The sequence below is a fragment of the Carya illinoinensis genome, chromosome 3 (genome assembly GCF_018687715.1).
Source record: "Carya illinoinensis cultivar Pawnee chromosome 3, C.illinoinensisPawnee_v1, whole genome shotgun sequence".
Taxonomy (NCBI): Eukaryota; Viridiplantae; Streptophyta; class Magnoliopsida; order Fagales; family Juglandaceae; genus Carya; species Carya illinoinensis.
Window position 1 is genome coordinate 7,113,112 of NC_056754.1, and position 17,714 is coordinate 7,130,825.

At 33.4% G+C, this 17,714-nt stretch overlaps 3 protein-coding genes across 5 annotated transcripts; 2 read left to right on the plus strand and 1 right to left on the minus strand.

Annotated features, from left to right (window-relative positions):
* The first annotated feature begins 484 nt into the window (after positions 1-484).
* Positions 485-5,274, plus strand: LOC122303210 (NAC domain-containing protein 86-like). Of its 2 annotated transcripts, none has more exons than XM_043114856.1 (7): positions 485-674; positions 835-1,122; positions 2,258-2,541; positions 2,970-3,305; positions 3,405-3,854; positions 4,219-4,297; positions 4,386-5,274. In XM_043114856.1, the coding sequence occupies exons 2-7, from the start codon at positions 966-968 to the stop codon at positions 5,135-5,137; spliced, it is 2,058 nt and encodes a 685-aa protein (XP_042970790.1). In that variant the 5' UTR covers positions 485-674; positions 835-965; the 3' UTR covers positions 5,138-5,274. The 2 variants fall into 2 exon arrangements, with proteins under 2 accessions (XP_042970790.1, XP_042970791.1); XM_043114857.1 differs by having other exon boundaries at positions 486-674; positions 4,392-5,274.
* A 1,512-nt stretch (positions 5,275-6,786) lies between these two features.
* On the plus strand, positions 6,787-10,923 carry LOC122302941. The gene is made up of 11 exons (XM_043114423.1): positions 6,787-7,277; positions 8,386-8,488; positions 8,624-8,637; positions 8,835-9,056; positions 9,171-9,242; positions 9,407-9,493; positions 9,632-9,670; positions 9,921-10,025; positions 10,124-10,286; positions 10,402-10,511; positions 10,636-10,923. Exons 1-11 carry the CDS (start codon positions 7,032-7,034, stop codon positions 10,720-10,722), a joined length of 1,248 nt encoding a protein of 415 aa, XP_042970357.1. The 5' UTR covers positions 6,787-7,031; the 3' UTR covers positions 10,723-10,923.
* Positions 10,924-11,164: 241 nt separating this feature from the next.
* Positions 11,165-16,466, minus strand: LOC122302942 (ALA-interacting subunit 1-like). Of its 2 annotated transcripts, XM_043114424.1 has the most exons (8): positions 16,299-16,464; positions 15,665-15,723; positions 15,381-15,455; positions 15,168-15,284; positions 14,973-15,043; positions 12,641-12,941; positions 12,254-12,543; positions 11,165-11,391 (listed from the first exon to the last, which is right to left on the minus strand). In XM_043114424.1, the coding sequence occupies exons 1-8, from the start codon at positions 16,390-16,392 to the stop codon at positions 11,331-11,333; spliced, it is 1,068 nt and encodes a 355-aa protein (XP_042970358.1). In that variant the 5' UTR covers positions 16,393-16,464; the 3' UTR covers positions 11,165-11,330. The 2 variants fall into 2 exon arrangements, with proteins under 2 accessions (XP_042970358.1, XP_042970359.1); XM_043114425.1 differs by lacking the exons at positions 15,168-15,284; positions 15,381-15,455 and having other exon boundaries at positions 16,299-16,466.
* Positions 16,467-17,714: the final 1,248 nt, after the last annotated feature.

The following is a 17,714-nucleotide window of genomic DNA, read 5'->3' on the forward strand; positions in this document are numbered from 1 at the left end:
CAATAATTTATAGGCTACATTATATATATAAATTTCTCGAGAGGAAAACTCTGATGTTGTTTCGGAATTTGCATATTATATTTACGTAAAATTTCTCACGATGATCACATGAGAAAAAGCGACTCGATCGGCGATGAGTATATGGGAATAGATGGAATGGACGAGACTAGCCACAGGAACCAGCTGCATGCATGTGAAAGGGACGTAGTACTTGAGTTAGAACGCCGCCGAAATTCGTTTTCCTCGGTTTCTCGTTAACGTGGATTCTTCGTACAGAAAAGGCCGGTAAAATAACCAATAATATGTCACCACGTGGACCAAGAAAGGACGAGAACGAAGCATGGGATAATTGGAGAGAGAAAGAGCCAGAGAGAAGGAGAGAGTATAGCTTCAAAATAACGATAACAAGAATCAAGTTATAATTTGATTGTGAAAAAACAAATAAAAAGTTAAAGTAGCGATGTAGGAGGGGGGTGGCAGCCTTCCATTGCTTTTCTCTCTTTCTTTTTGTCTTCTTATCAACCCCAAAGCAACACCCACAATCCACCTCTCTCTCCCTTGCGCCTCATCAACTCCCCTGATTAGCTCCTCAACTCTCTCTCTCTCTCTCTCTCTCTCTCTCTCTCTCTCTCTCTCTCTCTCTCTCTCTTAGGGATCTTCTTCTTGTGCCTAAGGTCTCTCTCTCTCTCTCTCTCTCTCTCTCTCTCTCTCTCTCTCTGTTGATCTCAATTGGTGTGCGTGTTTACTAATTGCTATATTAACATATGCATGGAGAATTCATTAAGCTTTATTCTCTATGGCTAATACTACAGTTCTTTTTTGGTGTATATGCAGTGCTGTTGTATAGTTATCGAGTTGAAGGGCTGGTCCTTGTTATTTTTTAATACAAGGCTAGTGATCATATCCTCTTTCATTCTCTAGAAGAAATCCCAAAAGGTGATCATCATATATATATATATATATATATGGCTCCTGTTTCATTGCCTCCTGGTTTCCGGTTCCACCCCACCGACGAGGAACTCGTTGCGTACTACCTCAAAAGAAAGATTAATGGCCGTGTGATTGAATTGGAGATCATCCCTGAAGTTGATCTCTACAAATGTGAACCATGGGACTTGCCGGGTACGTTCCAGTACTTCTTGTATGGTTTCTTATGTATCGTTCTTTATTTCAATTATATTTTCAAAACAACAAGGAAAGCTTCTTGATTAAGTTAACATGCATGTTATAAATCAAATGGGTGATACGAAGCTTTTTTCTTAGGGTTTCATGATAATTTTGGAAATTTCCAAAGCTGGTTTGTCCATTCCATGTATGTGCTACCGACAATAAATTACAATACTTTTTCCTGGTTTGAATGCTGCATCTTGACTCTTGAGTAACTACGACAAAAGTTAGAGCTTTATGGAGATAAAATAATTCATATATATGCTTTTATTTCATTTTTTTCTTAAAGTGCCAATATATTTTCTTTAGAGACTTGGCCACAAAGATAAAGATCAAAACAGGTCACAACACCTTTTTCAAAAGGTGACCCCACATAATTAATGATTTGATCATAAACTCTTGATGATCTACGGCCTTCAGTTCAGACAGGATTTGATTTCTTTTCGTTTTCATTTTTCATGTTTATGAAAAAATAGTGAATCGCATTGAACGTGCATGCTTTATAATTAGCTAGTCGAATATCTTAAACTTTAAGGTAAAAATATCTGTTCTACCTTGATTTATGCGGTCATTGGAAAAGGAAGTACTAAATGGGTCCCTAAAGCATAGTCCCTTAATTTATCTTTATCGTTGTTTTAAACTTGAAGATCTGTAGGCCAGGAGACATATAGGGCGACCAAGTCAAAAAGGATGGGAAAAGGAAAGCTTTAATTGCATTAACGGCTGATATATCAAACGTAAGACAGATTTAAAAGTTTCATATATAATAAGTTTTTCACCAAGTTTGATCTTATTCGAGATTTTTTGGAAGTAGATCGGGGAATAAAATTTGAACATCATTAGGGAATAACGCATGCTCTAAGAATAGGTTATCCTCCTTTTCGTCCATGCAAATCTTCTTATAACTTATAAACAGGAAGATATATATATATATATATATATATATATATATATATATATATATAAACACACACATGCAAATCTTCTTATAACTTAACAGGAAGATATATATATATATATATATATACACGCACACGCACATACACTTTAAGCCTATTCATAATATTGATACATTTTGGAAACATTACAGGCAAATCATTATTGCCCAGCAAAGATCTCGAGTGGTATTTCTTTAGTCCACGAGATCGAAAGTACCCCAACGGATCAAGGACTAATCGTGCAACTAAAGCTGGATATTGGAAGGCAACCGGGAAGGATCGAAAAGTGAACTCTCAGACGCGTGCTGTGGGCATGAAGAAAACCCTAGTTTACTATCGAGGGAGAGCACCCCACGGTGCTCGAACAGGTTGGGTTATGCATGAATATCGTCTGGATGAGAGAGAATGCGAAAGTGAAACTCCTACAGGCTTGCAGGTACGTACTTATATTATACATAGTAATGCTATATACAGTCGTAAAATGTACAAACATTATAGTCACTTTGAAAAAAAATAGGTCTATAATTAAAAAGTTAATTTTTTTCATATGAGTTCCGTATTAATTTACTTTTTTTTAAAAAAACTGCATGATGCTTGTATAATTACGACTATAAATATCATTTATCTATTTTATTTTCTGATCTCTCTCTGATCTCTCTCATATTTCCTCCCTTCTCATTTCATAATGCTGGCTATCCGTATTCATGTTTAATTTGCTTCCCGTATAAACTTTTACATCAATTAATGATGACATCGAACTGATGATGTTTTCACAATTAAATCCAGAGACCAGTGAAATGATCAATAAATTAACTACCCCACAGCTTGGTCATGACTGAATTTATCTTTGTAAAATATTTACAGGACGCGTATGCGCTTTGTCGTATTTTCAAGAAAAGTACAACAGGGCCGAAGATAGGAGAGCAATATGCTATCAGAACTACCAATCAACTAACTAGCGAGCACTCATCAAGCATTGAATTATATTCTGAGGGAAGATGTGATCAAGATTTGGAGAGCTCGGATTATCCAATGCAACATGATTCTTTCTCTCCACACATGCAAACTGGATCATCACATGAGCTCAGTGGAACCAGATCAGATGGGAAATGGATGCAGTTCTTATCCGAAGATGCATTTAACTTTACACCCCCGGCTCCATTTCCAAATTATGGAACTGTTTCATACCCTCCGCCAAAGGTAAAAATTTCTACTATTTTCTATTATCATAAAATCGCCGGTCCAGCCTTTACTCTTTACCAACTATAATAAAATCCATGCTACGCTGTCAATTTTCAGGTCGATATAGCATTAGAGTGCGCAAGGTTGCAGCATCGATTATCACTTCCTCCTTTGGAGGTTAAGGACTTCCCTCAAGCTGAATTCGGTGACTTTAAGATGTCACAGTCGACCCCCGTACTCGAAAGTAGTGAAACTGATATTTTGCAGGAAATCCTTTCAGTAGCTCAAGTTTCTCAAGAACTGATGAATCAATCCAACCTGTCGGTCCAATGGGGTGAAGATTATGCCCCTGATGATGATTTCTCCTTTATGATTAACAAAGAATTATATCATGCCCACAATCCAGTTAGAGATTTGAGATATGAGAGATCATATATTGACAAATCCTGGGAAGATTCAAGTAGGAGGCCAATACAGATTGGAGATCTGGATGAAGATTTTAAGTCGACAGGGAGGATGGCAGAGAACTTAAGATGGATGGGAATTTCGAACAAAGAACTGGAGAAGGTACTTTATTTTACGAGGAGTGCTACCATGACAAAGAGATTGCATAAAAATAATCTTACATGAAGTCATGTGATAGATTATTCTATTTTATAATAAAAGTAATTAACTTTATAATATATGGAACTACATTAATCACGTCATTTGTAGGATTACTTTATAGCTAGTTAGAGTATTTCCCTTATTTTATTAGATAAATAAGGCTAAATTATATTACAATTAGCTAACTCATGTCATTAGCGGCCAAAAGCATATATAGCCAAAATTCATTCTTTCTTTTGTTTTCCTTTCTAATAAACTTTTTATCTGGAAAGTAATTGATCGTTGAGTTCATCTTACAAATAAAAAAAAAATCCATAATGGACAGAGTAATTTTACGGAAGAACCCAAGATTATTCCAATAGAAGGCATCTCAAGCTTCCGAAGCGAGGAGCATGAGTTCCAAGGTATCAAAATCATGTACAGTTTCTTCATTTCTTCGTTTTGTAATCTGCCGGCACTTCAGTTTTCCTTGAGTTTTTAACGAGAGTTCAGCTGCAGGAGAAAGCGGGGATAACAAAAGCTTTGGCGAATTCAATGACGTCACAGATCAGATGAATCATCTCCCGCTTGATTTCATCAACGATGAGCCAAATGATCACGAGAACTTCCTCGATGATGGAAACTGCATGGATGATTATTCAAACTCTCCAAACTTCGAGGTGATTGAGGAAGTTAAGGTTAATCACGGAATGTTCATCTCAACTAGCCAGGTAGCCAAGACATTCTTTCACCAAATAGTGCCATCGCAGACAGTTGAGATCCACCTCAACCCTGTTATGAAGAAAAGCTTCTCAAGGGAGAAAGCAGATGCACAGACAGGATCTAATAACAGATCACGTTCTTTCTTTAGGAAATTCAAGGCATTTGCAAGAGGAAAATTCTCAGCACTCACCAAATCAGTAGAGCCATGGGAAATAGCAAGTGCTATCATTTGCATGGTCGCGCTTTCTTTGGTGCAGATACACGTCGGAGGATATACTATGGAAGAAGAAGAGAAGTTGAATATTAGTGGGAAAGGTTGGTTTAAGAAGATGATCAAGTGCAGGAAGGAAAGAGCCGCTGGAATATTAATAATGGAGGCCAATGAAAGGACAGATGCTGATGAAGAGATTGCATTGGTGATTAACGCAGAAGGTGGGAATAGTAGTTTTGGTGGTTTATCCAAGAGTACGAGGATTTTCCTAACCGTTTCTTTGGCTCTTTGTACCGTTCTTTGGGCTAACCGCGTTATAGCTAACGCTTGATTTCCTGATTTTTAATAAATTCGTTTAATTCTAACGTTAGTTGCTAATTTGGGAGGCCATATACAACTCATGAGCCTAATTAATTCTCAGCATGGTATAGATTACACATGCAAATGGGTCTCATTATACTTGTTGTACTTTATATTCACACTCAGAATTACTTTATAATTATTATTGATTTATATTGATAGAATATACATATATATATATATATATATTATTACGTGCGCATATACACGATTGAGCGAGAGCTGTAGATTAGACAAAAAGAACTGTTACATATATAAAAAATAATTATATAAAATAAATTTATAAATTGGTGTAACTTCGTGAAATTGATTAGTTACGCATCAAACTACATGATGATCAATTTTTAAATTTATTTTTATATAATTTCTTTATAATTAAAGTACTTCTCTTACACGTACAATGGCTATATAACATTTAATGCTACTGATCTTGTAAGTATGTCGACTTTAATTTGGATTGTGTAGATTCCCTATGATCATTTAATAAATTAATGCACGAGTATCTCGGCCAGCTTAAACCCAGATGGGTTTTAATTTAACTAACAACTTATGGCCGAAAGTGATCAGAATTAGTTTGGTCAAGATCCTCAGTGAAGAAATTATAATTAATGATATACAATACATAGACATATATATATATGGCATGCAGGCCTTCACGGAGTCATGAGTATATACTGTGGGTCCCAAATTGGTCATTTTGACAAAGCAATTTTCCTCTTCAACCATATATGCATGTTGCATGTGAATGTATATGCATCATGTGTTTGATGAACGGCTAAAGTGTACCTCAACCTACCAATTAACTATATATTTTTTAGTTATAATTATATCTAAAAAATAAATTTATAAATTGATGTAATTAATTTATTACTTTAAATTTTAAAATTATTTTTATTATAAAATAAATTTAACGTATGACTAAATCACGTTAATTTATAAATTTATTTTTATAAAATTTTTCTATGACAATAGCAGTTATTATATAAATATTATATATATATGCTACTTTTATTAACGTGGAGATCGTACAGATAGTATCCGTAAATTAAGTCTGAAAAAATATAGTTGCAAGTACAATTGTGCACTAATCTGTGCATCAATGTAATGTGATTGGTTAAAAATTAAATTTTATTGAAAATAGTGTTAATTTAAATTTTAAGTATGAATAAATTAATATTGGTATATAGATTAGTATGTAACTGTACTTGTATATAGCAATACTCATTAAGTCCAAAGGATACTGATCTAATGATGATCTTCCGCGACCCTTCGTAATATAAAGGACTCTTTTGCTATTTTCGTTAAAAAAATCAAATACAAGAGCCATAAAACTGATGATGTCGAATGAAGTACTTCTCATGACGGGTTTGGTGATTTTTGACTATAGGGTGAGAGTAGTACTGCATGCTACTGCTGATGGTGCGCGACACATGCACATGGCCAGGGTTTGAACTTTGATCCTGGAGAAGACAGAAAAAGGGTAAGGCATTCGGAACCCACACGGTTAAGGATGATGAGAAAATGACAAAAGAAAATTAAGCCAAACACGGGTTCACGGGTACTCATCTATATATATATATTCACCCAATTTACAAATTATATATTATGCTCCCCGCCCACGACAGTCCAACAAAAGGCTTAATTTATCCCACCACCATTCCCATCCCATTCCTAAAGCTGCATCTCTCTCTCTCTCTCTCTCTCTCTCTCTCTCTCTCTCTCTCTCTCTCTCTAGTTATGTTTCCGGGCAACTTTATCTTCCTCTAAACGCTGCCATATTTACGTGCGCTCGACAGAGCTGCATTATTGCCATAGGGGGGGTTTTCAGTTTTGTAACTTAATTGGCTTCCGACTTTCATTCTTGCATGGCTTCTTCTTCTTCTTCTTCTGGTCGTTGGGTGCGACGAGTACTCTTCGTTTTTATCTTGGTTGAGGTCTGGTTCCTCTTCAACATTGGGTGCGTCGACAGTGCAAATGATATCGCAGCCAAGAAGTTGAAAGTCGGTAACATTTCAAAAGTGGAAGATGCCGTCAATTTCCATATTTACTACGGCCAGACCTTCAAAGTCATCAAGAACGCCATTGACGGCAAGAGCTACCTTCTCATCCAGGTAACCTACACTACCTATATATCTTTCTTTTTTCTTTGTGGAAAATATTATAGTTTTTTTTTTTTTTTTATTCTCTTTAATTTAGCTTATATTTATTTTTTGTTTTTTAAAATCTTCATATAATAAGTTATTCTTCCCTTAAAAATAGAATACTCAGTCAATAAAATTTCTGAAATAACCTTTCTCTTTTGTGAAACAAAAATAAATCCCCCTAATTATGGAAGCCAACATCGCTTTCAGTGATACAACAATTAAATAAAAGAAAAATACCAATTATTATTCATTTTGACATCATTCAAATGATTAGTTCACAAGTTACATGTAATAAATGAGTGATACTATTTAGAGTTTTGCTACATACAAGTACAGTCGTATACTAATCTGTATATCAATACTGATTTATTCATACTTAAAATTTAAATTAATATTATTTTTAATAAAATTTATTTTTTGACCAATCACATCATATTGGTGCATAGATTAGTGCACAATTGTGCTTGTAACTATATTTTTCCTACTATTTATCCTCTTATGACATATATTTTATATATTTTAATATTATTTTTTATTATTTTTATTATTTATTTTATTTTATTCTTATTAAATTAATTGAATTGTTCTACATTTCTACTTATTGTTCATATACTATATATTTATTATAAAAATATTAAAATAAATATAATGTATAGTATGTAGAGATAATAAGTAGAATTATTCCATAACAAATAATCTCTAATTTTTTAATATCATATAATAAGATGGTAAAAAATTAATGATAAAAAAAAAATGGTGACCAGAATCGTTGCTCAAAAAATTATTACCTCCACTTCCTATTTTATTAAAGCATCTTCCAGCTAGAAGCATTTAATTAAAGAAAATACTAGTAAAGTCCCTACTTACAGTTTGATTATTTTAATTAATTAATTAATTTTAATATTTAAAAAAGTAACTATTAATAAAATTATATATATATTTTAATAATTAAGAATGTTAAAAAATATTTTAAAAAAATATTATTTATAAATACACTAACAATACGCTCAGCAGTAATTACTGTGCAGAATTATCATTTATTGATCTTCTCCAATGGATGACAATGTGTTTATAGAATGATTCGAGGATGGCATCAAGGACAAAATATTGCACCTCAAGGATCAAATCTTATGTAATTCCACTGTCAAACTATTCCGCTAATACCGAATTATTTCCAGGTACTATATACTTAACACACTCACGCTACCCTTACTTTCCTTCTCCTCTGTTTTTTCTGACCATTTTCTGTCTTTCTTGTCTTTTCTTTTTCTTTTTCTTTTTCTTTTTCTTTTTCTTTTTATGAAATATCTCAGTTTCCTTTTTCGAGGTGAGGATCACGGGCTTACTGTAAGTTGTACTTTTTACCATTGAGTCCAATTTCTGAAGTCTGGAGGGATTTGATTTTCTTTTCCCTTTTATTGGCCTGATTTCCCAGCTAACACTCATCACGTTAAGAACATTTTCTTGACAATGGAGAAATTAATTTTTCCCTTTAATGTAAACAACTTTAATATCTTTTAACAGCTTCTAGGCTTACTAGGGAGCTTGAAGGGTATTACAGCAGATTCCGTGACTTCTCAATGCGTGCTAAAATTATATCAAAGTGGAGAAATTAAGTTGATCAACAAGAGTGAGCCGCAACAGCTTGCCCAATTTGGAGCACACTTTGTCACCGACACTGATCAAGCACAAGCTGCTTGCAATTTCGCATCCTTTGTTCCCTTTGCAGAGGACACACCTCTGCAGGTAAGCCTGTAAATTAACGATAAAAGAAAAATCATGATCATCCGCATGATAATATGTACGTAAGAAATGATTTCCTCTTACCTATATCTCGTTTATGGTTTCGGATATTGATAGAGGGCCGAGTGGATCAAGTTTCTGGGAGCCTTCGCAAATCTTGAAACCACAGCTAATGACTTCTACAATGCAGTAAGTCTGAAAATATTTAACTTTGGTGTGATTTTGACAATCACTGAAGTAAGGCATATTCATTAACTTACGACTGAGATGATTTCATTTCCATTTGGATTGAAAACAGAACAAATCAAAAATACCTTTTGTGTTTGGTACTAACAAATAGTTTTGGGTTGCAGGTTAAAGAAAATTATTTGTGCTTGGCTAAAGTCGCGGCCAGCAAGAAATCATTCAAACCGACGGTAGCTTGGATTGTGTATTACGATGTCTGTACCATGTTATATTATTTATCTTTGAATATGTGCATAAGTGCTCTTACATTGATCTTTGATTCACTTCAACTATTCTATTCTTATCAATGCAGAAATTATACATGTCTTAAGGTTTTGCTCTAAATCTTGCAGGGAGTCTGGTCATTTACAAAGGAAACATTCAAGTTGAAGGTACAACATTCATTTCGAAATTCTTTATGATGTTGAATAACAACCAAGTACTGTACTCGTATAAAACCGAGATTGATCTGCAGTGCAGGAATCATCGATGAACCTTTTTTTTTTTTTTTTTCTGAATAAAAACTATATGTCTCGAATATCCAAATTATTGTATTCGTACATCAATTTTTTCATGAGCATGTCAATCCTTTTGATCATGACTGTTTCATTGGGTTTGTCTTCACTTGAACTTTTGAGGCAGTTTACAGAAGATGCAGGCGGAGAAAATGTGGACAAATCCATCAATAAGATGACCTACAACATCTCTAATCCTGATGACTTGGAGGAATTTCATGCCATCCTATGTGTAAGTCCAATTACAAAATCAAACGAACTTCAAAATCTTGGGTGTTTTTTTTCCATGGACACGGATCCAACATTTCTAGAACTCATTTCTCTTTGTAGACTCTGGATGTACTTATCGACGAAACGTTTACTTCTGATCCGGCGGCCTACTCTTTATCAACTTTCCTCCAAAATATAAATGTTGAAGATCACTCGTGTTTGGCCTTTCTTTCAAACAAAAGCTTATGGAGATACGATAAAAGAATTTACAACTCGACTCTTGGTAAGTGCTTTCCCAATCATGATATCCTCCATCTTCTTTTATAGACTTCATTATAAATATATGCTAACAGTTCAAACCTTGGGAAATATTTTTTTGTGATTTTTCTAATGTGAAGATTGGTTCGACGGAGCGGTCTCTCAACCTCAGTTGGTGTTAGCAGATCTCATTGAAGCTTTATTCCCCACAGGAAATTACACAACAACACACTTCAGAAACCTTGCAAAGGTAGATTGATACCTTGCTGGGGGGTTAATTGTAATTTTCCCTATTAGTTACTTCAAAAGGGGAAAACAAAATTAAGGAATTAACGTATGGTTTATGGTTCTAATTTATACATCTTGACATGCAGGAAGAAGTAGTAATAAGCATTGGCCCAGACATGTGTGATAGGGATAACTCCACAGCAATGCAACCCACAATTGTAGCTTGCGGATAATGCTTCTATGATTTCAAATTTCTTTGTCCCTAATTTCTCCAATTTTTCCTCAAGTTGATGATATATGCAACACAGCAATGTGATTCTAGTCATTAATTTTAGTCCTTAGATATATCCTCTGTAAAACATTTCAATTTGCTTATACATATGCTTTGTTATTTTCAAGAAATTAGTGAACCAATTTTCAGTTGGGTACTTCAATCATACTGATAGCCATTTTCTGCATAAAAAACTCGGAAGAGTAATCCATCTAAACCAGGGTTTAATGTACCGTGTTTCTCTTTCTTTGTTTTTGTTGTTTTTCCACTCACATTAGAGCCGAGACTAATCACCACAGATGCATTTATAAGGTAATCGAACCTGTAAATCTCTCTTGTTTTATTCACACACACACACACACACAAAAGGTAAGGGAAAAAAAAAGTTGTAACCGAAATTATACTTTGCACCAAATTAGAACAATGCCATTTGCTTCTTAGAATACAAAAATCTCGATAACAGCAGAGCTCTATATGCATTCAAAATACAATGTTTCAAACATAAATAAGGCTCGGCTTGTTGAGAATGTTTAATGCTTAAAAATTAGCACATACGATGCGGGACATATCTTAAAAGGTTGAACTCGTATGTCCCCTGTTCCATGACAAGTAGGATGGGTCCCCAAGAGGCCTGCATAGAAAGCAATAACTTTCTATAATCAGTTCACTTTACGAATGATTATAATCGGTTCACTTTACGAATGATTACAATCAGTTCCCTTTCAAAGTTATGAAACCAAATATCAGAATCTGAACCAGGGTGGCACTAAAATGTGATTTTCTGTAATTGATGAAGGAGAGAAGTGGTGAACATGCACAGGGGAAACAAAATGAGTTTGATATTCACTAGCTTATGATTGCACAGAGCATCACTTTGAGTGAAATCAATTCTAAATTTAGGCTGTCAGCCAGCCTAAAGTATAAAATGGCGGGATGAACACCTTACAAGAACCAGCAGAGTTTTTCAAACTTTATCTAGTTTGTGGAACCCTTCAGGTGTCGGAACCTGGATCTTGGTGGGTATCACCTTTAAAGAAATTGAGTGCGAAGGATGGTTTGACAAATGTTTTTATGCCTTTGCCCTAAACCTAGAAAAGTGCAAAAGGAGGTAAAAGAACCAATATTAATCGATGAGTATCAGTAGTTTATCAAAATTGATGGATGTGTAACATTTAGGAGGATTTGGCATGGCAAACAGTAGCCTACAGAAACCTTATTTTTTCATCGGTAAGCAAAACTTCATTGATCATAAGAATAGGCAAAAGCCCCAGGCATATGGGACATAACAATAGCTTACAGAAACCTAAAAGCCAGTTTTTTTTTTTTTTTTTTTTTATAAGTAATAAGAAGTTTTTATTCATACGAAACCTAAAAGCCAGTTTAAGCTACCGTTTACTTCATTGTATGAAATTAAACCATAATGCTCTTAGCAAACGGGGAACTATTTATAGCTCAGAAAAGTGATTAATAAGATTTTCATACGACCCACTCACCTTGGTTTGATCACATACAAAAGTATGAAGCTAATAGCCAAGAACAAGCACAGTCCACCAACAGTAAGATAGGCTACACCCAGGAAATCATTTTTGCCACCAATCCAGCTTGTGGTTGAAAGAACCAGCCTCTTTTTGCCACCAAAACTGTAGGTGTTGTAATTGTTCTGTATTACAACTGTTACTTCATCATTAGCTTCGAGGTCTGTCTCTATTTTCCCATACAGTTTTCTGAAAGTTGGCAGTGCTGCAGTTCGCATCCAAACAATAAGATCCTCTTGTTCACTCAACTGGTCCATGCAAAACCAATAAAATTAATTCTTCAAAACATAGAATAAAAAACAATAAAAGATGCAACAAGCTCGGAAGTATAGGAAGATATATTACAGGTATGCTTGCATTAAGTTTGGCACCCCCAATCAAACCTCCACTTTGGAAGTTTTTTGGATAGACATCAGAGCCAAATTTACTTTCTTGATCACTTTTCCATGCTATGTTCTTTTTGCTGACCTCTATCACCTTGTTTTTCACTGAAAATCCGTATGTGTCATTAAACAAACTCCAAGCAATGAGGCCACAAGGAACAATTGGAGAGTTATTTTCCGTGACGGCTTCAGGTTTACAGGTACTTGTGACATCCTCACTCGCTTTGCTCCGCAATTGTTTGTCACTTCTACTCTTAACATATCTAAAAACAGTACAGCACATTCCAGATAAGTTCCAAAATATTTCAAATATATATCACAAAAGTATGGATGCAGATGATAAATTTAGAAAAACTGGTAGTTATTGGATCTTATTAGAATGCCCCAAAAATGTAGGGAAAATAAATAGGAGCGGAAAGGTTAAAATGAAAAACACTACTGGAATGTATAGTGTTCTCATGAAAACAAATGAGATAGTGCTATAAGTGGTTAGTTTCAATCCAAGTGAAAACCTTTATTCTGTATTTTTTTTTTTTTTTTTTGTTTGATGTGTTAGTTTCACTTCAAAACATTTCTAAGGTAGATTTTCTTTTTCCTTCGGTATATTTCATAACCAAAACAGTCATTTGGTCACGTTTAACTTTATTTTTTTATTTTGTAATCCCCAGGGCAAGGAATCTGATAGCTTCGCAGTTTGATATTTTCAATTTTCTATTCTTTTCAAGTCACTCAAATGTCATTTTTTGTAATAGTTCAAAGGAGAAAAGAACCGCAGACATTGATGCAAAAGTATTTTCAATGTAAATAAGTTTTGCTTCCTGTAATATCTTCAAGCACATTAATAACCTAACACTTCCAACCATGCTTACAGGAAAATATATTCCAGAACAAAAGGGATGCCATTTTCCTAATTTTTTTTTATGAATAAATAAGGTATATTGATCAAAAAATGGAAATGTCAGTACACAATTCTAATGCCCTAACTAGGTAGGCACATTAGAGACGAGAAAATCATGAAAGGCCATGCCGTTAAAATCAACAGCAATAGCCCAACTACAGAGAGTTCTAAAAAATAAAAGTTTAAGCTCTCCTAACGATCTCTCTTGATCTTCGAAAGTCCGCGCATTGCGCTCCTAATTTTTTCTACTCTCTAGGACTCTATTGATCAAGACTTGGAAAGTTTATCTGAACATAACAGAAGGAAAAAAGAAAAGAAAGATATTTCCCAGAATTTACTTCTTTTCTGCTCCCTTGATTTTCCATTAAACAATTACAGCATAAGCTAAAGTCGAGTTAATACCATAGGGAAAATAAAAACGGGTATCTCTTTCCACAGAAATTGTACAATACAAGATCACTTATCACTTCATTTTCCATTTTTCTCATTCTCCTTTGCTATTTGTATTTTTCTTCCTCTAATATAAGAAGATTTCTCAAAATAAGAGGAAGAAGCTCAACTTAGTCCAAATACCATCCAAGCACAAAACCAACTCAATTCCTCATTGCTTTTATAGGTTCTGGATTGAGGTTCCAGATTAATGGGCCCTACACAGACCCTATAAAGGTAGACCTGAGAATATATAATGAGTTTACATGACCTTTTTATGCACAAAATGTCTGTCACAATTACTTTCCTTTTTTAGCTGTACGGTTGTGCCCTTCCAAAGAATTTCAGATCTTTGGCATAGTGTTATGCCCTTAACACATCTTCTATATAAATGTTGGTAGACAAATAATGAGGAAAACAGCTATAATAGCAAACCAACACAATCAAACAGAACTTTATATGGTTTTTTGTTTTTCTTTCTACATTTCAATGACTTTTATGTAAGGAAAATGAGAACTGCTCCCCCCCTCCCCCCAAGGAAATGTGGCGATTTGATGTCAACCCAACTCAACAAAGCCAAGGTGCATTGCAACTTCAGATTGGAAGTCTAAATTAACTACACGTGAACCTATAAATGGAACAGAGCACAAGGTATCAAATGAGAAATAAAAAATATCTAAGCATTGTTACTGCCCAACTAGCTGGAGAGGGGAAAATTAACATAGCCATTACCATAAGCAGCATGCCTACAATCTCCTAATGGGATGTTTTGACTTCTTTGGATGAAAACATTCCAAAACCTTTCGAGGAGATGAATGCATGGATGCACAACAAATTTAAGCTATTTTCATTTTCAGAAAATAAGAAAGAACTAGGTTTATCTATTCCATACTCCACATCGTTACCAAAGATAGAGAAAAAATGGATTATTTAATAAAAGAAAGATTTACACATAATTTTAACGTACCGACGATGATTCTGATAGAAGTTATCAAGTTGATAATAGATATAGACAGGACTTTTCATTTGCTTTGAAACCTGAAAATTATCAAATTACTCTGCACATTTAGGAATATATATCATCCAGCTGGATTGTACAAAAGCATAATATGTAAAGGAAAACCAAAGCCTAAGCCTGAGTACTGAAGGAATAGGGACTGACAATCAATCTCTTAGTACACGTCTTGTTAGTTTCACTACTTTGAATATATGCAAGCTTATTGTAGGTATAATTAAGAGGAACGCAATCCTCATCATATCGGTCGACAATTTCCACAACCTGCATGTCAAAGAAAGTGTGGTTTCCTTACTCAATATCGATATATTTCCAACACTATCAGTTCAAGAGAAATTAAAAAGACCTACAATACAATACCCGTTCTGATGCAAATAAGGAAGCAAGGCCAATAGGAATGAAGATAATTCCAATAGAAATAAAAGTTGTAATGACCTGAAACCAACAATTATTTATAAATAAAATAAAAATAAAAATAATAAAAAAATAAAATAAAAAGAAGAAGAAGAAGAAGAAGAAGAAGAAGAAGAGGTTCTGATATGAGGAGAAAGGACCACGCGCACTAGAATCTGAAGTTAATTAAAAAAAAAAAGCTCTAGCATTCTATAATTAAAACAAAAGAAGGTATATTTGTTAAGCTATACCCATGCTGGCGTTAAAATTGGTTTGCAAGCAGGAAGCTCTTGCTGCGTAAACCTTGAATCTGCAATAATAAAGAAAAGAATACATTTATCGCTATTAAAAAATGCCCTGGTATACAGTGATCTCCTAAAAGACCAAAATTTTCGGCCTGCAATTCGATTGATGGTTTAAAAGCTTTAACTATTTTTTATGGGTAATTTGAAAGCTTTAACTTTGAGGATGCAAAATTCAGTTTTCAAAAAAATGCAACTCCCACATAATTTAAAAACGGCATATTACATTTTCTAAAAAAAATGGCATATTACGGTAAATGAAGTAATTACCAAGGCAGACATAGAATACACGGAGATGACATTCCTGATTAGGTTATATAAAGAAAGGGAAATTGCAGCACAAGGTAAAGAAAAAGACAAATGTACATGTATAAAAATCTGTTTAAAAATGTACATGGCAAAGAAAGCCATTGCCATTGGAGCCGTAGGCAATATGAATAAACTTATAAAATCTCGAATACCCCTAAATCACATTGAAGAAAAACATGCATTATGAAAAAAAGAAGAAGGAGAAGGAGAAGAAGGAAGAAAACAGGAGGAAAAGGTATGCATGGAATAGAAAAGAAGAAAAGCCATTACTCACATTTGGGTTTCTTGGAGTTCCTTCTGGCAGCGGATGATGAATCCGACGTGCCGTCTCTGGCCCCTCCCGAGCTCGTTTCTCCCTTGAGAGCCATCTCCGCACAAACACACGCACACACACAGAGAGAGAAATAGAAGGAACGGTGGTTAGTAATAATGGAAAATTTGGAAAGAGCGGTGATTTTCATGGGGGAAAAATAACCAAAAGCCACCCATTTCGTTAGTTACTCGTGATATTTTATTTTTGGACAGTTACGATGTCTTACAATTTTTCAACCAAAATTATCATATATTATTTAATTTTCCCTCTTAGTCAAAAAAATAAATGGCGATTAAGATGAAGGGTGTAAATCGATTCGGTTCAGGTAATAGATCGAAATTTTTAGTCCATCATTTTCTTTAAATTATATCAAACCAAACATCCATAAGAACTAAACTAGATTGGACCCGTAGCTATCAGTTCAGCCTAATTTTTTTCCTTCTTTTTTTAAATAAATTAATAAAAAATTTATTTAAACTATTAAATTAAAATTAAATAAATTATTAACGTGGATTATGCAACTAACTCGTTAAAAAAATATTTTACTATAATTATATTTATGATATTAATAGTTACTACTTAGTACTTACTAACCTTTTTTCTTTTTCTTTTTTCTTTTTTTTTCCTTTTTTATGGATGGTACTTGCTAACTTAAACTTTACTTTTTAGTATGCATAATTATTAATAATGTTATATCTTTTATATATAGTTAATGAATATCAAATAATTTTATTGTATATAGATTATTTATACTTGCTTGTAACTTAGGTATTTAAAAAAATTACCTAATTATTTTAATTAAGTATAAATAGTAGAGTATGTATGATGTATTAACTATTTACATATAATGACATAAATTATCACATGATTTATAATTTATTATTAATTGATAACATATATTATTTTATATTTTATATGGTCAATGATAATAAATTAGATGAAAATCACATCATTAACTTATATAATTATTATATAAAAAAATATATATTAAATTATTAAAAAATATTTTAAAAAAATAGATACAAGAGTTCAATCCGATTCGATTCAATCCAATTCAAAATTTATAGACTACAGGTCCACAAGACTGGACCAAATTATTTACAACCCTAATTAAGATAGTAAAAAAAAATTAGTCGATATATAATTTTAATGATCGTATTTAAACAAACAATATCAAGTATATTTTAACTAATTTTCCATTTAAAATATAAATTAAAAAAATATCTTTAAAATTTATCAAAATGACCAAATTTAAAATAAAAATTAATATTTATTTTATTGGAATAGACGACATAAAATGAAATTTATTGTTGATAATTTAAGATGTAGACTACTGTCATTATGACACTCTTATGATCTTATCTCGCTGTATTAGAT